This window comes from Bombina bombina, chromosome 6, assembly GCF_027579735.1.
Source record: "Bombina bombina isolate aBomBom1 chromosome 6, aBomBom1.pri, whole genome shotgun sequence".
In the NCBI taxonomy this organism is placed as follows: domain Eukaryota; kingdom Metazoa; phylum Chordata; class Amphibia; order Anura; family Bombinatoridae; genus Bombina; species Bombina bombina.
This window is the reverse complement of record NC_069504.1, coordinates 859,039,974-859,065,914: the sequence shown is the minus strand read 5'-3', so window position 1 is coordinate 859,065,914 and position 25,941 is coordinate 859,039,974. Positions and strand designations below refer to the sequence as shown.

At 39.3% G+C, this 25,941-nt stretch overlaps 1 protein-coding gene across 1 annotated transcript in view; it reads right to left on the bottom strand.

Moving 5' to 3' along the window:
- Positions 1-25,941, bottom strand: part of LOC128664683 (extracellular calcium-sensing receptor-like) — a 90,339-nt gene that overhangs the window by 11,400 nt on the left and 52,998 nt on the right. The window contains exon 4 of the mRNA XM_053719492.1: positions 25,506-25,733. Coding sequence (XP_053575467.1) covers positions 25,506-25,733 — 228 coding nt within the window. The remainder of the gene's footprint in view (positions 1-25,505; positions 25,734-25,941) is intronic.

Sequence of the window (25,941 nt, the reverse complement as noted above, 5' to 3'; positions counted from 1 at the left end):
ACTATTAGGAGTGTGTGGTTCTCTGGAAAGGGTGCCATGGAAATGGAGAATCTAGACACAAATTTTGCTGTGGCCCAATGAGATCTAGTTATTCCCCTGATTTTATTTTTGCTTGTTAACCACAAGAAAATTAGCATTTTGTCATTTAATCAGATTGTTATAAACATATGTTTAAAAAAATATATGTCATTTTTTTACAGTTATAGGTAATTGTTATTGCAGTGTGCTCAGAAGAAGAATCATAAAACACATGTAGATTCTTTGTTTTCTGTGTGTGCCACTGTCATATCTATTTTTCCCATATTGCTTACAATGGAATTTGCCAACAAGCAGATAGAATTTTTTTTAAAATGTTTTTATGTGAATTTGAACCCAGATGACAAATCCACTTGTTTGTTTCAATAGCAGTTTAACACAACATGCTTACAATATGTCTGGCAAAGGCATAAAAAATGCAAGCATCTATTGTATCCTGCAAGTATATACTGTACACGACTGGCAAAGGGTGGTGAGTGTGAAAACATACACTTTGTATATTTGATGATTTGCATAATTTTGAATACTGTGTGCTAAAGGGAATTTCAAGCTTGATCACTTACACCACCTTAATTAAACTTGTTGTGTGTGCTGGTTACTGCTCATATTGCAAGTTGAAAGTATTTTTTTGGGCAAGAACGAAACCTAATGCACACCCGCTAACTGGAGTTTGGAGGTCTTCAGGAAACTTGTGTTTAAAGAACTGGAGGGAATCAAGCGTTTTAACTTGGATGGGGGCAATCTAAATAGATTTGATTGAAAAGCTATTTCTAATTTGATGTCTGACACAGAAATTATAATAAGACAGGCAGATAAGGGTGGAGGGGTAGTACTCCAAAATAAATCTGACTATCTGCAAGAAGCAGGTCATCTATTGAAAGATGAATCCTATTACAAGATTTTATCTTTGATCCCACACTTACATTCTCAAGAGACCTGATAAAATTGATAGATGGTGGGTACTCCCAGGGGATTCTTGATAAAAATGAAAGAATATTTTTGTTACCAGAAAAACCAAGTGTAGCAAACTATTATCATTTACCAAAAATTCACAAAAACTTGGTGAATCCCCCTGGGAGACCCATCATCTCGGGTATCGGGTGTCTAACATATAATTTATCATGTTATATCGATGTTTTCTTGAAAAGAATTATGATAAATTTAGAATCCTATATAATAGACACTACAGATTTATTGGGTAAATTAAGGTATCTTCCAAGATCACTAAGAAGAATATTTGGATTAGTTGCGATGTTGCAGCTTCATATTCAAATATTAAACATGACATTGGTTTTAGAGCAGTAAATTACTTTTTAGAGCAAGATAGGTACATGCCTGAGAAACACATAGCACACATGAAGTGTTAGTGTACTCCTGTTGGGTTTATGTGCGCAAAATCCAACAGGACTACACTATGGGCCCTGAATTCCCCTTCTTCCGCGTGAACCTTGTGGCTCGCCAGAAACAGGAGTTAAGAAGCAGCGGTCTTAAGACCGCTGCTTCTTAACTCATCCGCCGCCTCTGAGGTGGCGGACAACAATCAGCCTGATTGAATACAATTGGGTTGATTGACACCCCCTGCTAGCAGCTAATTGGTCGCAAATCTGCAGGTAGCGCATTGCACAAGCAGTTCACCAGAACTGCTTGTGCAATTTTAAATCCCGACAGTTTAGCGATGTTGGATGGACGTGATTTGCTACAGCGAATCATGTCCACCCCCATTTGATAATTCGGCCCCTATTTCTCCATGTGTGCTATCCCTTGTGATATACCATATACCTTTTAACCCTTAAATAAAAATTGTTATTAATATTTATATGAATAATTTTTATTAGATAGTGTATATATGAGTTTATTTATGTTTATGACTTTATTTTAATGTATTTATGTTGTGTTTAGTGCAACTTTAATTTTAACTTTAACACTTTATGCAAGGGGGTAGATTTATCATAGTGCAAGCGGACATGATACAATGTAGCGTATCATGTCCGCTGCACATCAATAAATTACGCTGTCAGCATTTATCATTGCACCAGTAGATCTTGTGAACTGCTGGTGCAATGCTGCCCCCTGCAGATTTGCGGCCAATGGGCCGTTAGCAGGGTGTGTCAATCATCCCGATCGTATTCGATCTGGTTGATTTCTGTCTGCGGCTTCAGAGCAGGCGGACAAGCGGACAAGTTATGGAGCAGCGGAAACAGGGGCATCGAGGTTGTGCAAACCCGACGCACCCTAATTTTCTTTGCAATCGAGCTAACATGTTTACTTTCATCTTGTAATATGGGCGCAAGTTAGCGGGCTACTTGTAATCTAGCCCTTAGAGTTTCCAGATTGAACAACTCCAGGATTTGAAAATATGAACAGGATGTACAAAATTTAAAAAATGCTTTATTTTACTTGATCTTGCTGGACTTACATAAACAAATATTTTTGGCAAATTTGATAGATCACCTGCGAAAGATGTTAACTTCTTCAAGAACTTATTTAAATACAAGCAGGTTGCTATTGAATACATATTTATGGCTATTAATGTATATTAGAGAAATAGGTGATGCAAGTTAGCAAATAATGTGAATGTTTGTACAGCCTTCTGTCCTACAGAAACACTATTCCTCTATACTGCATTTTTTTAAAAGATTCTGAGAGATAAAAAAATATGTCAAAAGGTGTGACCAAGTATCCAAAATGAAACAGGTTGTTATATCTAATTTCCTGATCCACAAAAAGTTATATGTCAGGGATCCAATTATTTTTTAAACTTCGGACAAATGTAAAAGGGAAAAGATTCCAGGAATGAGTGGCATGTGTTTATGATCATTCATTATGAGGTTATAAATATTTGTGTAGTCAAATCTGGTAGTGATGAAGAATGAACAAATTAATTTTTCCTGAACATACTGTATGTCTGTAGTAACTCCAGTTATGGCTTTAGTAATTTGTGTCTGTATGTCTCAATTTGTTGAGAAGCCGGTAAGAAGAAGGAAAATAGATTTGATAGGGTGGTAAACTATTTAAAATATTCCTTTATGTGTTTACTATATACTGAGGGAGTGTCTGAGTCCATTGTACCATCTTAAAGCTCCAACCTAGATATGGGAAAAGTACTTATATTACAGCTCATGAGAACATTATGGGTACCTAACCAGGGTAAGCCCAACACTGCCAAAAGGAACAATAAGAAAACTTAAAAAGATCATTTTTTTGTGATCTAGATATGTAATGATTAGCAGTAGAGTTTGTTTAATAAGTATCAAGACTATATTTAGGGCTAGATTACAAGTGGAGCACCAACGATTCTGCGCAAGCAATAAAGGAATGTCTCGGGCGCATTAATTTGTGTGCGTGTTACAAGTTGAATCTAAACGTGTTCGCTTGAGTGCAATCACATTTAAGGTGCGTTGAGTTAGTGAGACCAAAGACCATGCTTAAAGGGTTAGGGATGAAAAAAGTTCCACTAAATACAGCTTAAAAACATTAAAATATACTGTTACACTAATATAATCAATATCTAATAACAATTATTGATATAAATAACAGAATTTATGCTTACCTGATAAATTACTTTCTCCAACGGTGTGTCCGGTCCACGGCGTCATCCATTACTTGTGGGAAATATTCTCCCCCACAGGGAAAGGCAAGGAGAGCACACAGCAAGAGCTGTCCATATAGCTCCCCCTCTGGCTCCGCCCCCCAGTCATTCGACCGACGGTTAGGAGAAAAAGGAGAAACTATAGGGTGCCGTGGTGACTGTAGTGTATAAAGAAAATTTTTTCAACCTGATTAAAAAACCAGGGCGGGCCGTGGACCGGACACACCGTTGGAGAAAGTAATTTATCAGGTAAGCATAAATTCTGTTTTCTCCAACATTGGTGTGTCAGGTCCACGGCGTCATCCATTACTTGTGGGAACCAATACCAAAGCTTTAGGACATGGATGAAGGGAGGGAGCAAATCAGGTTACCTAAATGGAAGGCACCACGGCTTGCAAAACCTTTCTCCCAAAAATAGCCTCCGAAGAAGCAAAAGTATCAAATTTGTAGAATTTGGCAAAAGTGTGCAGAGAAGACCAAGTCGCTGCCTTACATATCTGGTCAACAGAAGCCTCGTTCTTGTAGGCCCATGTGGAAGCCACTGCCCTAGTAGAGTGAGCTGTGATACGGTCAGGAGGCTGCTGTCCGGCAGTCTCATAAGCCAAGCGGATAATGCTTTTCAGCCAGAAAGAGAGAGAGGTAGCAGTAGCTTTTTGACCTCTCCTCTTACCAGAGTAAACGACAAACAAAGATGAGGTTTGTCTAAAATCTTTTGTTGCTTCTAAATAGAACTTTAAAGCACGAACAACATCTAAATTGTGTAATAAACGTTCCTTCTTTGAAACTGGATTCGGACACAAAGAAGGAACAACTATTTCCTGGTTGATGTTCTTGTTGGAAACAACTTTTGGAAGAAAACCAGGCTTAGTACGCAAAACAACCTTATCTGAATGAAAAACCAGATATGGTGGATTACACTGCAAAGCAGATAATTCAGAAACTGTTCTAGCAGAAGAAATAGCAACCAAAAACAGAACTTTCCAAGATAATAACTTAATATCTATGGAATGTAAAGGTTCAAACGGAACCCCTTGAAGAACTGAAAGAACTAAATTTAGACTCCAAGGAGGAGTCATGGGTCTGTAAACAGGCTTGATTCTAACCAAAGCCTGAACAAAAGCTTGTACATCTGGCAAAGCTGCCAGTCGTTTGTGCAACAAGACGGATAATGCAGTAATCTGTCCTTTAAGAGAACTAGCTGACAACCCTTTATCCAAACCTTCTTGGAGAAAGGAGAGAATCTTTGGAATTTTAATCTTACTCCAGGAGAATCCTTTGGATTCACACCAACAGATATATCTTTTCCATATTTTATGGTAAATCTTTCTAGTCACAGGTTTTCTGGCTTGGACCAGAGTATCTATCACAGAATTTGAAAACCCACGCTTGGATAAAATCAAGCGTTCAATTTCCAAGCAGTCAGCTGCAGAGAAACTAGATTTGGATGTTCGAATGGACCTTGTACTAGAAGATCCTGTCTCAAAGGTAGCTTCCATGGTGGAGCCGATGACATATTCACCAGGTCTGCATACCAAGTCCTGCGTGGCCACGCAGGAGCTATCAGAATCACCGAGGCCTTCTCCTGTTTGATCCTGGCTATGAGCCTGGGAAGGAGAGGAAACGGTGGAAACACATATGCTAGGTTGAACGACCAAGGCGCCACTAATGCATCCACTAGAGTCGCCTTGGGATCCCTGGATCTGGACCCGTAGCAAGGTATCTTGAAGTTCTGACGGGACGCCATTAGATCCATGTCTGGAATGCCCCATAATTGGGTTAACTGAGCAAAGACCTCCGGATGGAGTTCCCACTCCCCCGGATGGAAAGTCTGACGACTCAAATAGTCCGCCTCCCAGTTGTCTACTCCTGGGATGTGAATAGCAGATAGATGGCAGGAGTGATTCTCTGCCCATTGGATTATCTTGGTTACTTCCTTCATCGCTAGGGAACTCTTTGTTCCCCCCTGATGATTGATGTACACAACAGTCGTTATGTTGTCCGACTGAAATCTTATAAACCTGGCTTCCACTAGCTGAGGCCAAGCCAGGAGCGCATTGAATATAGCTCTTAGTTCCAAAATGTTTATCGGGAGAAGCGACTCTTCCCGCGACCATAGGCCCTGAGCTTTCAGGGAGTCCCAGACCGCGCCCCACCCCAAGAGGCTGGCGTCGGTCGTGACGATGACCCACTCCGGTCTGCGGAAACTCATTCCCTGAGACAGGTGATCCTGGGTCAACCACCAGAGAAGTGAGTCCCTGGTTACCTGGTCTACTTGAATTTGGGGGGACAAGTCTGTATAGTCCCCATTCCACTGATTGAGCATGCATAGCTGTAATGGTCTTAGATGAATTCGAGCAAAAGGAACCACATCCATTGCTGCGACCATTAGTCCTATTACTTCCATGCATTGAGCTATGGAGGGTTGAGGAATAGAATGAAGAACTCGACAAGCTTTTAGAAGCTTTGTCTTTCTGACTTCTGTGAGAAAGATCTTCATTTCCACAGAATCTATTATTGTTCCCAGAAAAGGAACCCTTGTGGACGGTGACAGTGAACTTTTTTCTATGTTCACCTTCCACCCGTGAGATCTGAGAAAGGCCAACACAATGTCTGTATGAGCCCTCGCTTTGGAAAGGGACGACGCTTGGATTAGGATGTCGTCTAGATAAGGTGCTACTTTAATATCTTTAAATCCAGAATTGGCCTGAAAGTTCCCTCTCTTTTTTGGGAACCACAAACAGGTTTGAGTAAAAACCTAGACCTTGTTCCCCGGAGGGGACTGGGTTTATCACTCCCATCTTTGATATTTCTTTATCTGGTCTGAAGATAAGCGAGACAGGTGGAACCTTCCCTTTGGAGGAAGTCCCTTGAATTCTAACAGGTATCCCTTGGAAACTATCTCTAGTGCCCAGGGATCCAGAACATCTCTTGCCCAAGCCTGAGTGAAGAGAGATAGTCTGCCCCCTACCAGATCCGGTCCCGGATCGGGGGCTACCCCTTCATGCTGTCTTGGTAGCAGCAGCAGGTTTCTTGGTTTGTTTACCCTTGTTCCAGCCTTGCATGGGCTTCCAAGCGGGTTTGGGCTGGGCCGCGTTACCTTCTTGTCTAGCAGCAGTGGAGTTATTAGCCGGTCCGTTCCTGAAATTGCGAAAGGAACGAAAATTAGACTTGTTCTTAGCCTTAAAAGGCCTATCCTGTGGGAGGGCATGGCCCTTACCCCCAGTGATGTCTGAAGTAATTTCCTTCAATTCCGGCCCAAAAAGGGTCTTACCCTTGAAAGGAATATTCAGTAACTTAGTCTTGAATGACACATCTGCCGACCAGGATTTTAGCCAAAGCGCCCTCCGCGCTACTATAGCAAAACCTGAGTTTTTCGCCGCCAATTTCGTTATTTGAAAGGCGGCATCCAATATAAAGGAATTAGCTAACTTTAATGCGTGAATTCTGTCCATGACTTCTTCATAGGAAGTCTCTTTCTGGAGCGACCTTTCTAGTTCTTCGAACCAAAAGGACGCCGCTGAAGTGACAGTAATAACACACGTAGCTGGTTGAAGGATGAACCCTTGCTGAACAAAAATCTTTTTAAGCAATCCTTCCAAATTTTTTATCCATAGGATCTTTGAAAGCGCAGCTGTCCTCTATAGGAATAGTTGTGCGCTTCGCTAGTGTTGAAACAGCTCCCTCAACCTTCGGGACCATTTGCCATGCGTCCCTTCTAGGGTCTACTATGGGAAACATTTTTTTAAATATAGGAGGTGGGGCAAAGGGTACACCTGGCTTCTCCCACTCCTTTTCCACTATGTTCGCTACCCTCTTAGGTATTGGAAAAGCGTCATCGTGCACTGGGACCTCTAAAAATTTGTCCAATTTGCACAACTTCTCTGGTACTACCATGGAATCACAGTCATCCAGAGTAGCTAATACCTCCTTAAGCAAAGCGCGGAGATGTTCTAGCTTAAACTTAAATGCCACTAGATCAGGTTCTGCCTGTTGAGAAATTTTTCCTGAATCTGAAATTTCACCCTCAGACAGCCCTTCCCTTACAGCCAATTCCGATTGATGCGAGGGTAAAATAGATAAGGCATCGTCAGCATCTGATTGTTCATCCTTTTTATCTGTATTTAAAACTGAACAATCACGCTTTCTCTGAAAAGCTGGCAGTTTGGATAAAAGATTTGCTATAGAATTATCCACTACTGCTGATAATTGTTGCATAGAAATAAGCACTGGCGCGCTAGGTGTCGCCTGCGCGGGCAAAGCTGGTGTAGACACAGAAGGAGAGGATGTAGAGCTATCCCCACTACCTTCATTAGATAAATCATCTTGGGCAACATTATGAAAAATAACAGAGCTGTCCTGATTTTGTTTGGACGCTATGGCGCAATTATCACAAACACTCGAAGGGGGAACCACATTTGTCTCTATACACACAGAACATAGGTTATCTGATGGAACAGACATGTTAAACAGATTTAGGCAGGCAAACAATGCAATAAAAACGATTTTAAACAAAAACGTTACTGTCTCTTTAAATAATAAAATGACACATTTATTTCTGAATGTTCAAAAAACTATGAAGGCAATATCTGAAATTTGGACCCCAGTGTCTTAATGCTTAGAAAGTATTGCACAGCAAATATGGAGACTCTAGCTCTTAAAACAAGCAAACCGGAGCTAATTGTTGGATTTAACCGTTTTTATACACCACAATCCCTGCTACAGCATTGCTGCAGCTTTTTACCTTCCTTAGGGGTCACCATTCACAGAAAAAAGCGTTTTGGAGTCACTTTCTGAGCCACAGGACCCTCTCACATGAATCTGCATGCACTGCCTTGTAAATCAACTGCGCAGCTGAAGCACCAAAATGAGGCTTCCTCCCTCAGCACACTAGAGTGATGGGGCCTTCCTGACTAGATTTAGGTGTCTAAAACAAGCCAGATCAATAAAAAATGTTCCCCAGTGTATGTGAGCTTATAAAATATTTCAAATGGTATAATATTGTAATAAAAACCAATCGATTTTGCCCCTAACAGTGTCTACCAGCATAAAAAACAAAAAGGGGAAGCCTGTTATCTTTTTTGCTGAGGTGAAAGAAAAATGGCTTACCGTTTCCCCTGAGGGTAAATATGACTGTCATCTAGCATTAGCCTGTGTTGTTAGAAGGAGACCAGTCATACCTGAAGCAGATGAGTCTGCAAACTGTTACCCCCAACTGAAGTTCTCTTGTTTCAACAGTCCTGCGTGATAACAGTAATGGATTTTAGTTACTGGTGCTAAAATCATAGCCCTCTTAAACAGAAATCTTCATCACTTTTCTGTTATAGAGTAAATAGTACAAGCCAGCACTATTTTAAAATAACAAACTCTTGATAGAAGAATAAAAAACTACAACTAACACCACAAACTCCTCGCCATCCCCGTGGTAGATGCTACTTGTTCAGAGCGGCAAGGAGAATGACTGGGGGGCGGAGCCAGAGGGGGAGCTATATGGACAGCTCTTGCTGTGTGCTCTCCTTGCCTTTCCCTGTGCGGGAGAATATTTCCCACAAGTAATGGATGACGCCGTGGACCGGACACACCAATGTTGGAGAAATATATATTTTTATAAGGGTTCAAATGTATATAGTATATGGCCTTGTATTTGACTGCAAAGGGCTATAATATATATATAATTAAATACAAATTCTATAATAATATTTAATAATGTGTATTTACTGTAAATGTTTACATTCCAATGTTCTTCACATCCAGGATAATGTTATTTTTACTATGAAATATATATTTCTTTATAGATCTGGAAATGGTAATATAAATCCTTACAACATTGTTTGCACCTCACTTGTAATCTAGCTCTAAGTGTGTTAAGAAAAGCAGAGAGTCAAAATATATAGCCCTGAATCAGTCTAAAATAAAATGTTGCAGCTCCTCTCTTGCCAGCATCCAAATATACACAAAAGAGAGAGTGCGCTCCCCTAGTACATTGCCAAGTACAGTATAAATGAGTAAAAAATGGAAATGCAATCACAAATCTAAAAGCACAATGTTGTGCTTATTCTGATGGTTTGGGAAAATATTCAGCCCCCCTATATTGCTGATTTCTTTGTTCTAATCTTCTAAATAAGATCATTGCCTTTAGTAGTGCTTATCAGACATCTGCACTTTCTTCAATATGGCATTTGGGTGTATAAACATATGCCGATTATGACCCATTAAAATAAGGGCACATAATTGTGCTTATCAGGCAGCCTGGGAGAATCTGCAGTTTATTCACAACGTTTCGGGGATAATACCCCTTAATCATGTGATACATATGTCATCAGTTCTCATTACTTATTTAGGTGTACACCTGAGATTAACCCTTTACATGACATAACTTATCATACCTATTGACAATTAAAACAACTTAGAGCATGAGATCCGAATGCAATAAAAAACAGCTATGAAACAATCAGGATCACAATCTATACATAAGCTTATAAATTGTTGCAATATTTGCAAAACAGTTTTATTTATCAGGAACACAAAATTGCAAAAATTGCAAAAATGTCACACTCAGCAAAAAACATGTAAAAACATGATCAATAACTAACAGATATGAATATTAAACAATGAGATAATAAGAACAATGCAACCAATAGCATATTCAATAGAAAGCAGACCAATTAATCTCCCTATTCATGCCCATAGGTTCCAGAGTATCTAACTGAAAAATCCAAAAGGTCTCATGCTGTTTAAGCAGCAGATCCCTATTACCTCCTCTCCTAGGAGTTTTAATATGATCAATAATCTGGAAACTAAATTGATTAATCTGATGTTCTGCTGACAGGAAATGGTGGGCAACTGGGGCAGATAATACCTTACATCTAATTTTGCTTTTGTGTTCTGTGATCCAATCTCGGATTCGTCTAGTGGACTCCCCCACATAGACACACCCACAAGGACACTTAATTATTTGCACATATTTTTTTTTTCAGGACTATCAAAGGATATCAAGGGATATTGACCAAACATCTAGCTAGACTTATAAATATAGGAAAAAGCAATAATATGATACCAGCAATTAAAGTTGAGAATACAAGATATGTTGCTTCTTCTGAAATTAGAATTTTTTTTTAACTACTATAAAGAAAATTACTCAGAATCGAAAGTTAATAAGAAAGAGAAGGATAGATTTTGCCAAAAAATAAAGTTACCTAAAATTACCAGTGAGGCTCTCCAACAAATCAACTACTCAATTTCTATAGAAGAGATCGAGACATCTATAAAAAAGATGAAGCACAACAAAGCACCCGGCCCGGATGGGCTACCATCTGAATTTTATAAAACCTTACAAAATGAAGCAGTTGGAACTCTAGCTAATCTTTTCAATGAGTAATTCTGTGAAAATAGAATGGACTCCCCATTTTTTTCTGACTCAGTAATTACACTCATTCATAAAAAAGGGAAAGATTCTTAACAATGATTATAAATTGTTGACATCATCAATAGAAGACAGACTCAAAAAAGTGATAGGAACTTTGATTCATCCAGATCAAACAGGGTTTATGCCAGGGAGAAATGTTGTACGTAATATAAGAAAGGTTCAAATTGCAGCATGACATTAGTAGAATGGACATGGCCCTATTGACCCTGGACTTGGAAAAGGTGTTTGATGGGATTGTATGGGACCATCTATTTACCACACTTAGTAACATTCGCCTAGATTACGAGTCTTGCGTTAGCCTTAAAACGCAACGTTGAGAGGTCCCAACACTGCTTTTTAACGCCCGCTGGTATTACGAGTCTTGCAGGTACAGGTGTACCGCTCACTTTTCTTCTGCGACTCGAGCATACCGCAAATCCCCTTACGTCAATTGCGTATCCTATCTTTTTAATGGGATTTGCCTAACGCCGGTATTACGAGTCTTGGAAGAAGTGAGCGGTAGACCCTCTCCTGTCAAGACTTCTACCGCATTTAAAAGTCAGTAGTTAAGAGTTTTATGGGCTAACTCCGTAACATAAACCTCTTAACTAAAGTAATAAAAAGTACACTAACACCCATAAACTACCTATTAACCCCTAAACCGATGCCCCCCCCCACATCTCAAACACTTAAATAAAAATTTTAACCCCTAATCTGCCGACTGGACATTGCCGCCACTGTAATAAATATATTAACCCCTAAACCGCCACACTCCCACCTCGCAAACACTAGTTAAATTTTATTAACCCCTAATCTGCCGTCCCTAACATCGCCGACACCTATCTACATTTATTAACCCCTAATCTGCCGCCCCCAACGTCGCCGCTACTATATTAAATTAATTAACCCCTAAACCTAAGTCTAACCCTAAGTCTAACCCCCCTAATTTAAATATAATTTAAATAAAATGAAATAAAATTACTACAATTAAATAAATTAATTCTATTTAAAACTAAATACTTACCTATAAAATAAACCATAAGATAGCTACAATATAACTAATAGTTATATTGTAGCTAGCTTAGGGTTTATATTTATTTTACAGGCAACTTTGTATTTATTTTAACTAGGTACAATAGTTATTAAATATTTATTAACTATTTAATAGCTACCTAGTTAAAATAAATACAAATTTACCTGTAAAATAAATCCTAACCTAAATTACAATTAAACCTAACACTACACTATAATTAAATTAATTACATAAACTAACTACAATTAACTACAATTAAAATAAATAAACTAAAGTACGGAAAAAAACAAACACTAAATTACAGAAAATAAAAAAATAATTACAAGAATTTTAAACTAATTACACCTACTCTAATCCCCCTAATAAAATAAAAAAGCCCCCCAAAATAAAAAAATTCCCTACCCTATACTAAATTACAAATAGCCCTTAAAAGGGCCTTTTGTGGGGCATTGCCCCAAAGTAATCAGCTCTTTTACCTGTAAAGAAAAAGACAATACCCCCCAACATTAAAACCCACCACCCACACACCCAACCCTACTCTAAAACCCACCCAATCCCCCCTTAAAAAACCTTACACTACCCCCTTGAAAATCACCCTACCTTGAGACGTCTTCACCCAGCCGGACACAAGTGGACCTCCAGAGGGGCAGAAGTCTTCATCCGATCCGGGCAGAAGAGGTCCTCTAAGCGGCAGAAGTCTACATCCAGGCGGCATCTTCTATCTTCATCCATCCAGAGCGGAGCTGGTCCATCTTCAATCCAGCCGACGCGGAGCATCCTCTTCAAACGAAGTCCAAGCGAAGAATGAAGGTTCCTTTAAATGACGTCATCCAAGATGGCGTCCCTTGAATTCTGATTGGCTGATAGGATTCTATCAGCCAATCGGAATTAAGGTAGGAAAAATTCTATTGGCTGATCCAATCAGGCAATAGGATTGAGGTCGCTTTCTATTGGCTGATTGGAACAGCCAATAGAATGCGAGATCAATCCTATTGGCTGATTGGATCAGCCAATAGGATTGAACTTCAATCCTATTGGCTGATTGGATCAGCCAATAGGATTTTTCCTACCTTAATTTCGATTGGCTGATAGAATCCTCAGCAGCGCACTGTCGGATCAGGTCTGCCAGACCTTTGATAAATATCCCCCTATATGTGGTCATGTCCACAAATCAGGCAATTTTGGAATAAAGCTAAAGGGACATAATACTCGTATGCTAAATCACTTGAAACGGATGCAGTATAACTGTAAAAAGCTGACAGGAAAAGGAAGATATTTTACCTCAAAATTTCCTCAGCTCACCAGAGTAAGTCCTGTGTAAAAATGTATACTTCAGCTGCTGCCAATCAGCATCAATAGTGCTGAAAAAAAATTATATTAGCTTAGCTTGGATACATTTATGAAATCTGAGGTTTTCCAGGGGTTAGTTCCGGAAGGCACCCTCCCACAGCATTTGGTGAATATTAGAAGGCCAGTAGCCTAGTTATTATAGAAGATAGACCTGAAGCCAGACTCTCAGAGAGAGAGAGGGAGGGGGGGAGGGGGACATGGCGGGGCGGGAGTTTCTTCTTTTTTTTTTCATTATGTTAAACATAGATTGAAAATTATATAAGTGGGATATTGTGGGAAGCCTTTAATTTGAAGGCATGATATCACATTTAGTTTTCCTAGGCCTAGATTTGGAGTTTGTCGGTAGATGGGCTGTTAACGCTCCGCGGGCTTTTTTCTGGCCGCACCATAAAATTAACTCTGGTATCGAGAGTTCAAAAAAATGCTGCGTTAGGCTCCAAAAAAGGAGCGTAGAGCATTTTTACCGCAAATGCAACTCTCGATACCAGAAATGCTTACGGACGTGGCCAGCCTCAAAAACGTGCTTGTGCACGATTCTCCCATAGGAAACAATGGGGCTATTTGAGCTGAAAAAAAACCTAACACCTGCAAAAAAGCAGAGTTCAGCTCCTAACGCAGCCCCATTGTTTCCTATGGGGAAACACTTCCTACGTCTGCACCTAACACCCTAACATGTACCCCGAGTCTAAACACCCCTAACCTTACACTTATTAACCCCTAATCTTCCGCTCCGTAAACCGCCGCAATTTACATTATCCCTATGTACCCCTAATCTGCTGCCCCTAACACCGCCGACCCCTATATTATATTTATTAACCCCTAACCTGCCCCCCACAACGTCGCCGCCAGCTACTTACAATAATTAACCCCTAATCTGCCGAGCGGACCTGAGCGCTACTATAATAAAGTTATTAACCCCTAATCCGCCTCACTAAACCCTATCATAAATAGTATTAACCCCTAATCTGCCCTCCCTAACATCGCCGACACCTAACCTCAATTATTAACCCCTAATCTGACGACCGGAGCTCATCGCTACTATAATAAATGGATTAACCCCTAAAGCTAAGTCTAACCCTAACACTAACACCCCCCTAACTTAAATATAATTTAAATCTAACGAAATTAATTAACTTATTAAATAAATTATTCCTATTTAAAGATAAATACTTACCTGTAAAATAAACCCTAATATAGCTACAATATAAATTATAATTATATTGTAGCTATTTTAGGATTAATATTTATTTTACAGGCAACTTTGTAATTATTTTAACCAGGTACAATAGCTATTAAATAGTTAAGAACTATTTAATAGTTACCTAGTTAAAATAATAACAAAATTACCTGTAAAATAAATCCTAACCTAAGTTATAATTAAACCTAACACTACCCTATCAATAAATTAATTAAATAAACTACCTACAATTACCTACAATTAACCTAACACTACACTATCAATAAATAAATTAAATACAATTGCTACAAATAACTACAATTACATAAACTAACTAAAGTACAAAAAATAAAAAAGAACTAAGTTACAAAAAATAAAAAAATATTTACAAACATAAGAAAAATATTACAACAATTTTAAACTAATTACACCTACTCTAAGCCCCCTAATAAAATAACAAAGACCCCCAAAATAAAAAAATGCCCTACCCTATTCTAAATTAATAGAGTTAAAAGCTCTTTTACCTTACCAGCCCTGAACAGGGCCCTTTGCGGGGCATGCCCCAAGAAATTCAGCTCTTTTGCCTGTAAAAAAAAACATACAATACCCCTCCCCAACATTACAACCCACCACCCACATACCCCTAATCTAACCCAAACCCCCCTTAAATAAACCTAACACTAAGCCCCTGAAGATCTTCCTACCTTGTCTTCACCATCCAGGTATCACCGATCCGTCCTGGCATCCGGTGCTGAAGAGGTCCAGAAGAGGCTCCAAAGTCTTCCTCCTATCCGGCAAGAAGAGGACATCCGGACCGGCAAACATCTTCTCCAAGCGGCATCTTCGATCTTCTTCCATCCGGTGCGGAGCGGGTCCATCTTGAAGCAGCCGACGCGGATCCATCCTCTTCTTCCGGCGTCTCCCGACGAATGACGGTTCCTTTAAGGGACGTCATCCAAGATGGCGTCCCTCGAATTCCGATTGGCTGATAGGATTCTATCAGCCAATCGGAATAAAGGTAGGAATATTCTGATTGGCTGATGGAATCAGCCGATCAGAATCAAGTTCAATCCTATTGGCTGATCCAATCAGCCAATCAGATTGAGCTCGCATTCTATTGGCTGATCGGAACAGCCAATAGAATGCGAGCTCAATCTGATTGGCTGATTGGATCAGCCAATCCGATTGAACTTGATTCTGATTGGCTGATTCCATCAGCCAATCAGAATATTCCTACCTTAATTCCGATTGGCTGATAGAATCCTATCAGCCAATCGGAATTCGAGGGACGCCATCTTGGATGACGTCCCTTAAAGGAACCGTCATTCGTCGGGAGACGCCGGAAGAAGAGGATGGATCCGCGTCGGCTGCTTCAAGATGGACCCGCTCCGCACCGGATGGAAGAAGATCGAAGATGCCGCTTGGAGAAGATGTTTGCCGGTCTGGATGTCCTCTTCTTGCCGGATAGGAGGAAGACTTTGGAGCCTCTTCTGGACCTCTTCAGCACCGGATGCCAGGACGGATCGGTGATACCTGGATGGTGAAGACAAGGTAGGAAGATCTTCAGGGGCTTAGTGTTAGGTTTATTTAAGGGGGGTTTGGGTTAGATTAGGGGTATGTGGGTGGTGGGTTGTAATGTTGGGGGGGGGTATTGTATGTTTTTTTTTACAGGCAAAAGAGCTGATTTTCTTGGGGCATGCCCCGCAAAGGGCCCTGTTCAGGGCTGGTAAGGTAAAAGAGCTTTTAACTCTATTAATTTAGAATAGGGTAGGGCATTTTTTTATTTTGGGGGTCTTTGTTATTTTATTAGGGGGCTTAGAGTAGGTGTAATTAGTTTAAAATTGTTGTAATATTTTTCTTATGTTTGTAAATATTTTTTTATTTTTTGTAACTTAGTTCTTTTTTATTTTTTGTACTTTAGTTAGTTTATGTAATTGTAGTTATTTGTAGCAATTGTATTTAATTTATTTATTGATAGTGTAGTGTTAGGTTAATTGTAGGTAATTGTAGGTAGTTTTTTAAATTAATTTATTGATAGGGTAGTGTTAGGTTTAATTATAACTTAGGTTAGGATTTATTTTACAGGTAATTTTGTTATTATTTTAACTAGGTAACTATTAAATAGTTCTTAACTATTTAATAGCTATTGTACCTGGTTAAAATAATTACAAAGTTGCCTGTAAAATAAATATTAATCCTAAAATAGCTACAATATAATTATAATTTATATTGTAGCTATATTAGGATGTATTTTACAGGTAAGTATTTATCTTTAAATAGGAATAATTTATTTAATAAGAGTTAATTAATTTCGTTAGATTTAAATTATATTTAAGTTAGGGGTGTTAGTGTTAGACTTAGCTTTAGGGGTTAATCCATTTATTATAGTAGCGATGAGCTCCGGTCGTCAGATTAGGGGTTATTAATTGAAGTTAGGTGTCGGCGATGTTAGGGAGGGCAGATTAGGGGTTAATACTATTTATGATAGGGTTAGTGAGGCGGATTAGGGGTTAATAACTTTATTATAGTAGCGCTCAGGTCTGCTCGGCAGATTAGGGGTTAATAAGTGTAGGCAGGTGTCGGCGACGTTGAGGGGGGCAGATTAGGGGTTAATAAATATAATATAGGGGTCGGCGGTGTTAGGGGCAGCAGATTAGGGGTACATAAGGATAACGTAGGTGGCGGCGCTTTGCGGTCGGAAGATTAGGGGTTAATTATTGTAAGTAGTTGGCGGCAACGTTGTGGGGGGCAGGTTAGGGGTTAATAAATGTAATACAGGGGTCGGCGGGGTTAGGGGCAGCAGATTAGGGGTACATAAGTATAACGTAGTTGGCGGACGGCAGATTAGGGGTTAAAAAATTTTAATCGAGTGGCGGCGATGTGGGGGGACCTCGGTTTAGGGGTACATAGGTAGTTTATGGGTGTTAGTGTACTTTAGGGTACAGTAGTTAAGAGCTTTATGAACCGGCGTTAGCCCAGAAAGCTCTTAACTCCTGCTTTTTTCCGGCGGCTGGAGTTTTGTCGTTAGAGCTCTAACGCTCACTTCAGAAACGACTCTAAATACCGGCGTTAAAAAGATCCCATTGAAAAGATAGGATACGCAATTGACGTAAGGGGATCTGCGGTATGGAAAAGTCACGGCTGAAAAGTGAGCGTTAGACCCTTTAATCACTGACTCCAAATACCGGCGGTAGCCTAAAACCAGCGTTAGGAGCCTCTAACGCTGGTTTTCACGGCTAACGCCAAACTCTAAATCTAGCCGCTAGATTTTAATAATAATTCTCTCTGAATAGGCTTAACTTCGCTTATAACTTTATTGATCAGACTTTGGGGGTAGCCGCTCTCAAGAAATTTGATGCCCATTTCCTCCAATCTTACAGGAACATTATTGTCATCTGAGACAATCCGTTTTACTTGTAACATTTGACTACGTGGTTGTGATTTAATTAATGTAGGGTGATGAGCACTTTCAAAATGAAGTAAGCTATTTCTGTCAGTTTCTTTGCTAAAAATATCTGTCTTGAACCCAAAACCATCTTTGATCACAGTAACATCCAAAAAATCAATTTTAATCTCACTCCATGATAATTTAAATTTTATATTAGTAGTGGAGTGGTTTAGTTTATCAATAAAGAATTTTTGGGCTCCAATTTCACTCACCCATATACCAAAAATATTGTCAATGTAGTGCCATCAGGTGGCGCCACACTGACAAAAAAGTTTATTCTCAAAGACAAACTTCTCTTCAAATGTGTTCATGTAAATGTTGGTATAATTGGGGGCGACATTGGAGTCCATTGCTGTACCCTGCAATTAGAGATAAAAAGAGTTTTCTAAAAGAAAATAGTTATTATACAGAATAATCTCCAATAGCTGCATAATGAAATGAATTTGTTCAATGCTATATAAACCTGCAGAGTATAAAGCATATTTAACAGCACTCAGCCCACTTTCATGTAAATGGATATGTACAAACTTGTAACATCTAAACTGAACAATATAAACTTGTTTGTATCCATTTGAAAATTGTCCAATTTATTCAATAAATCATTGGTGTCTTTAACAAAAGTGTTTGATTGCTCCACCAAAGGCCTATGTATCTTATCTAAAAAAGTTGCTAAATTTGAAAACACTGAGGCCTAGATTTGGAGTTTGGCGTTAGCCGTGAAAACCAGCGTTAGAGGCTCCTAATGCTGGTTTTAGGCTAACTCCGGTATTTGGAGTCACTCAAAAAAGGGTCTAACGCTCACTTTTCAGCCGCGACTTTTCCATACCGCAGATCCCCTTACGTCAATTGCGTATCCTATCTTTTCAATGGGATCTTTCTAACTCCGGTATTTAGAGTCGCGTCTGAAGTGAGCGTTAGACATCTAACGACAAAACTCCAGCCGGAGGAAAAAAGTCAGTAGTTAAGAGCTTTTTGGGCTAACGCCGGTTCATAAAGCTCTTAACTACTGTACTCTAAAGTACACTAACACCCATAAACTACCTATGTACCCCTAAACTGAGGTCCCCCCACATCTCCGCCACTCGATTTTTTTTTTAACCCCTAATCTGCCGACCGCAAAGCGCCACCAGCTAAGTTATCCCTATGTACCCCTAATCTGCTGCCCCTAACACCGCCGACCCCTGTATTATTTTTATTAACCCCTAACCTGCCCCCCACAACGTCGCCGCCAGCTACCTACAATAATTAACCCCTAATCTGCCAACCGCAAAGCGCCGCCACCTACATTATAGCTATGTACCCCTAATCTGCTGCCCCTAACACTGCCGACCCCTATATTATATTTATTAACCCCTAATCTGCCGCCCTCAACGTCGCCTCCACCTGCCTACACTTATTAACCCCTAATCTGCCGAGCGGACCGCACCGCTATTATAATACAGTTATTAACCCCTAATCCGCCTCACTAACCCTATAATAAATAGTATTAACCCCTAATCTGCCCTCCCTAACATCGCCGACACCTAACTTCAAACATTAACCCCTAATCTGCCGACCGGAGCTCACCGCTATTCTAATAAATGTATTAACCCCTAAAGCTAATTCTAACCCTAACACTAACACCCCCCTAAATTAAATATAATTTTAATCTAACGAAATTAATTAACTCTTATTAAATAAATTATTCCTATTTAAAGCTAAATACTTACCTGTAAAATAAATCCTAATATAGCTACAATATAAATTATAATTACATTGTAGCTATTTTAGGATTAATATTTATTTTACAGGCAACTTTGTAATTATTTTAACCAGGTACAATAGCTATTAAATAGTTAAGAACTATTTAATAGTTACCTAGTTAAAATAATTACAAAATTACCTGTAAAATAAATCCTAACCTAAGTTACAATTAAACCTAACACTATACTATCATTAAATTAATTAAATAAAATACCTACAATTACCTACAATTAAACCTAACACTACACTATCAATAAATTAATTAAATACAATATGTACAAATAACTACAATGAAATAAACTAACTAAAGTACAAAAAATAAAAAAGAACTAAGTTACAAAAAATAAAAAAATATTTACAAACATAAGAAAAATATTACAACAATTTTAAACTAATTACACCTACTCTAAGCCCCCTAATAAAATAACAAAGACCCCCAAAATAAAAAATGCCCTACCCTATTCTAAATTACTAAAGTTCAAAGCTCTTTTACCTTACCAGCCCTGAACAGGGCCCTTTGCGGGGCATGCCCCAAAAAGTTCAGCTCTTTTTCCTGTAAAAAAAAACATACAATACCCCCCCCCAACATTACAACCCACCACCCACATACCCCTAATCTAACCCAAACCCCCCTTAAATAAACCTAACACTAAGCCACTGAAGATCTTCCTACCTTGTCTTCACCCTGCCAGGTTCACCGATCCGTCCTGAAGAGCTCCTCCGATGTCCTGATCCAAGCCCAAGCGGGGGGCTGAAGATGTCCATGATCCGGTAGAAGTCTTCATCCAAGCGGGGCAGAAGAGGTCTTCCATCCGATTGAAGTCTTCATCCAGGCGGCATCTTCTATCGACATCCATCTGGAGCGGAGCAGCAGCATCCTGAAGACCTCCAACGCGGAACATCCATCCTGGCCGACGACTGAACAACGAATGACGGTTCCTTTAAATGACGTCATCCAAGATGGCGTCCCTCGAATTCCGATTGGCTGATAGGATTCTATCAGCCAATCGGAATTAAGGTAGGAATATTCTGATTGGCTGATGGAATCAGCCAATCAGAATCAAGTTCAATCCGATTGGCTGATCCAATCAGCCAATCAGATTGAGCTCGCATTCTATTGGCTGATCGGAACAGCCAATAGAATGCGAGCTCAATCTGATTGGCTGATTGGATCAGCCAATCGGATTGAACTTGATTCTGATTGGCTGATTCCATCAGCCAATCAGAATATTCCTACCTTAATTGCGATTGGCTGATAGAATCCTATCAGCCAATCGGAATTCGAGGGACCCATCTTGGATGACGTCATTTAAAGGAACCATCATTCGTTGTTCAGTCGTCGGCCAGGATGGATGTTCCGCGTCGGAGGTCTTCAGGATGCTGCCGCTCCGCTCCAGATGGATGTCGATAGAAGATGCCGCCTGGATGAAGACTTCAATCGGATGGAAGACCTCTTCTGCCCCGCTTGGATGAAGACTTCAATCGGATGGAAGACCTCTTCTGCCCCGCTTGGATGAAGACTTCTACCGGATCATGGACATCTTCAGCCCCCCGCTTGGGCTTGGATCACTGATCCAAGGATCAGGACATCGGAGGAGCTCTTCAGGACGGATCGGTGAACCTGGCAGGGTGAAGACAAGGTAGGAAGATCTTCAGGGGCCTAGTGTTAGGTTTATTTAAGGGGGGTTTGGGTTAGATTAGGGGTATGTGGGTGGTGGGTTGTAATGTTGGGGGGGGGTATTGTATGTTTTTTTTACAGGCAAAAGAGCTGAACTTCTTGGGGCATGCCCCGCAAAGGGCCCTGTTCAGGGCTGGTAAGGTAAAAGAGCTTTTAACTTTAGTAATTTAGAATAGGGTAGGGCATTTTGTTATTTTGGGGGGCTTTGTTATTTTATTAGGGGGCTTAGAGTAGGTGTAATTAGTTTAAAATTGTTGTAATATTTTTCTTATGTTTGTAAATATTTTTTTATTTTTTGTAACTTAGTTCTTTTTTATTTTTTGTACTTTAGTTAGTTTATTTCATTGTAGTTATTTGTAGATATTGTATTTAATTAATTTATTGATAGTGTAGTGTTAGGTTTAATTGTAGATAATTGTAGGTATTTTATTTAATTAATTTATTGATAGTGTTAGGTTTAATTGTAACTTAGGTTAGGATTTATTTTACAGGTAATTTTTTAATTATTTTAACTAGGAAACTATTAAATAGTTCTTAACTATTTAATAGCTATTGTACCTGGTTAAAAAAATTACAAAGTTGCCTGTAAAATAAATATTAATCCTAAAATAGCTACAATGTAATTATAATTTATATTGTAGCTATATTAGGATTTATTTTACAGGTAAGTATTTAGTTTTAAATAGGAATAATTTATTTAATAAGAGTTAATTAATTTCGTTAGATTAAAATTATATTTAATTTAGGGGGGTGTTAGTGTTAGGGTTAGACTTAGCTTTAGGGGTTAATACATTTATTAGAATAGCGGTGAGCTCCGGTCGGCAGATTAGGGGTTAATAATTGAAGTTAGGTGTTGGCGATGTTAGGGAGGGCAGATTAGGGGTTAATACTATTTATTATAGGGTTAGTGAGGCGGATTAGGGGTTAATAACTTTATTATAATAGCGGTGCGGTACGCTCGGCAAATTAGGGGTTAATAAGTGTAGGCAGGTGGGGGCGACGTTGTGGGCGGCAGATTAGGGGTTAATAAATATAATATAGGGGTCGGCGGTGTTAGGGGCAGCAGATTAGGGGTACATAAGGATAATGTAAGTAGCGGCGGTTTACGGAGCGGCAGATTAGGGGTTAAAAATAATATGCAGGGGTCAGCGATAGCGGGGGCGGCAGATTAGGGGTTAATAAGTGTAAGGTTAGGGGTGTTTAGACTCGGGGTACATGTTAGGGTGTTAGTTGCAGACGTAGGAAGTGTTTACGCATAGCAAACAATGGGGCTGCGTTAGGAGCTGAACGCGGCTTTTTTGCAGGTGTTAGTTTTTTTTTCAGCTCAAACAGCCCCATTGTTTCCTATGCGGGAATCGTGCACGAGCACGTTTTTGAGGCTGGCCGCTTGCGTAAGCAACTCTGGTATCGAGAGTTGAAGCTGCGTTAAATATGCTCTACGCTCCTTTTTTGGAGCCTAACGCAGCCTTTATGTGGACTCTCAATACCAGAGTTATTTTTATGGTGCGGCCAGAAAAAAGCCGGCGTTAGCTTCGCGGGTCTTTACCGACAAAACTCTAAATCTAGCCGTGAGTTAGTTCCAGCGACATACTTTTCTTATTATCTCATCGTTTAATATTCATATATGTTAGTTATTGATCATGTTTTTTGCTGAGTGTGACATTTTTGCAATTTTGTGTCTCCGATAAATAATACTGTTTTGCAAATATATTGCAACAATTTATAAGCTTATGTATAGATCGGGATCCTGATTGTTTCATAGCTGTTTTTTATTGCATTCGGTTCTCATCCTCTAGGTGGCGTAATTGTCCATAGGTATGATAAGTTATGTCGTGTAAAGGGTTAATTTTAGGTGTACACCTATATAAGTAATGAGAACTGATGACATATGTATCACATGATTAAGGGGTATTATCTCCGAAAACGTTGTGCTTTTATTATTCTGTCCTGGATATCTGAATAAAGCCGTTTTTGCATGATTGGAGACCACTCTGTGTTTTGTACTTTACCTGTTGTGAGCTTTGGTAGTTGCTCATTGTGGGTTTCCACACTGGACTGTGCTGGACTCCATTATTGATTGCTAGATTCTGCAGTTTCCCAGCTTACTGTTGCTTTAAGATAAACTCTCCAAACCGCAGATCAAGAAGTGAAAAAGGAAATATCTAAGCAAGCTGTATAAAAAGTAATTAATTAATTAAAACAAAAGTATGAAAACACATTAACACATTTCTCATCTCAACTCTCATACACCAAGCAGCGAGCTGCGTGTTTTGGCGCGTTTTTTACGGACATGACCGTTAGTTGGTTTTACACACCTTTCGAGACTAACAGCAGTCCTGCAGTACTCCATATCGAGCGGTGCTCTGAGCGGATCCTGGAACTACCCGCTTCCTGCAACCAATTCGGTAAACACTCCCAGGTGTAAAAATCTTTTGGAGACCTGTTGATGGAGTATCCATGGTCAGTTTGCTAACTGCTGAAAAGTGTTAGCCGGCTCATTTGTACTCTATTTCGGTACGTGTGCCACCACCTTTGGTGAGTGTATTTTTTCCTTTTTACATCGTTTGAAATTCAACGCAACACACTAAGAGGCGCTCCCACTCTCTTCTCTACATTTCTCATCTCCTAGGAGTGATTCTTCATGCTGTATAAAATCTAATGAAAGTGCGTAATTCAGGGCCTAACAGAACTGAGGTACAAATCCACCTGTATTCTTGTAAACTATGAAGACAATAAGAGAATACAAATGACATCCTGGAGAGTCCTATTGTGTAGCACCAAAACTAAAGTGAACACACATTAAAGGGATACTAAACCCAACTTTTTTCTTTCATGATTCAGAAAGAGCATATCATTTTAAGCAACTTTCTAAATTATTTCTACTATCATTTTTTTCTTCGTTCTCATGTTATCTTTATTTGAAAAAGCAGGTATGTAAGCATAAGAGTCGGTCCATTTTTAGTTCAGCACCTAAGTAGCACTTGCTTATTGGTTGCTTAATGTAGCAAACCAATCAGAAAGAAAGAGACAACCGGCGTCGGCCCAGGAAACATCCGAATCACAGCATCGGTAAACCGAAAGTAGATCCGGGTAAAGGTCAACCAAAGTATTCCTGAGTGAACGGAGTACCGTAGCAAGGTGTGGTGGAATCAAGCCACAAAAGCCAATATGCGGTAGAGACAGAGGATGCAGGTACTCTACTCTGGAGTACCTGCATCCTCTGCATCCTCTGTCTCTACCGCATATTAACCAATCAACAAGCTCTACCCAGGTGCTGTACCAATAATGGGACAGCTTCTAACCTTACATTCCTGCTTTTTCAAATAAAGATACCAAGAGAACAAAGAATAATTGATAACAGGAGTACATTAGAAAGTTGCTTAAAATTGCATGCTCTATCTGAATCGCGAAAGAAAAAAAACTGGGTTTAGTATCCCTTTAAAGGGATAGAAAAGTCAAAATTAAACTTGAATGATTCCAACAGAGCATGTCATTTTAAGACACTTTTAAATTAACTTCTATTTTCAAATGTGCTATGTTCTCTTGGTATCCCTTTTTGAAAAAGAATACGCACATATCCTACACGAGCTGGTGCTAATTGGTGCCTGCACACATTTGTCTTTTGTGATTGGCTAACTAGATGTGTTCATCTTGCTACCAGTAATGCAATGATGTTCCTTCAGCAAAGAATATCAAGAGAATGAAGCAAATTTGATAATGGAAAAAAATTGGAAAGTTGTTTAAAATGTTATGTTCTATCCAAATGATGAAAGCAAATTTTGGGGTTTCCTGTCTCTTTAATACATTATTCATAAAGGAAACTATGCAGAAGCCACTAGGCAGGTAAAAGTAGACCACAGGCCAGTCTGTGCGCACAATCATTCATGAGTGGACACTCCTGCTGAACAGATGTAACAAAACATATTTCTTTTTCCACACCAATATGTTACATTTAATTTATTTTTATTATTACACTTTATCCAGATTTTCAGTAAACCAGATGATACTGGTTCTATTGTTAGTGTTTGGATCATTTCATTAAATCTTACCTTTTGGTCTCCAGTATTCCACAACATGGCACTGATATTGATGTTCAATGTTTTTCCATCAGTTGCTGATGTGTCATAACTTCCCACATTAATTAGCTTCAGTTTACCTTCTGGATCCAGCTTCCATTGCACAATATCATACACAGCAGGAGGGTCTCCATTTTTGTCAAAGTAGATCTGCCTTCCACTGCTCAGCCTTACTCTCACTTTCTGCATGTAGTATAAAAGCTGTGGGATTGTTAGGAAAGATATCATATTGACCGTTACTAAACAACATGTTTCTTAAAGGGATATTAAATCATTGCAATATGTATTATTGATCTATTTAAATGGATTTTACCTTTTATTTATTTTTTACATTACATATTTGCAGTGTATTTTATTTCCTGTCAGAGCCCTACAAGGAGGAGGAGACAGGAAGGTTTATCTTAGCCTA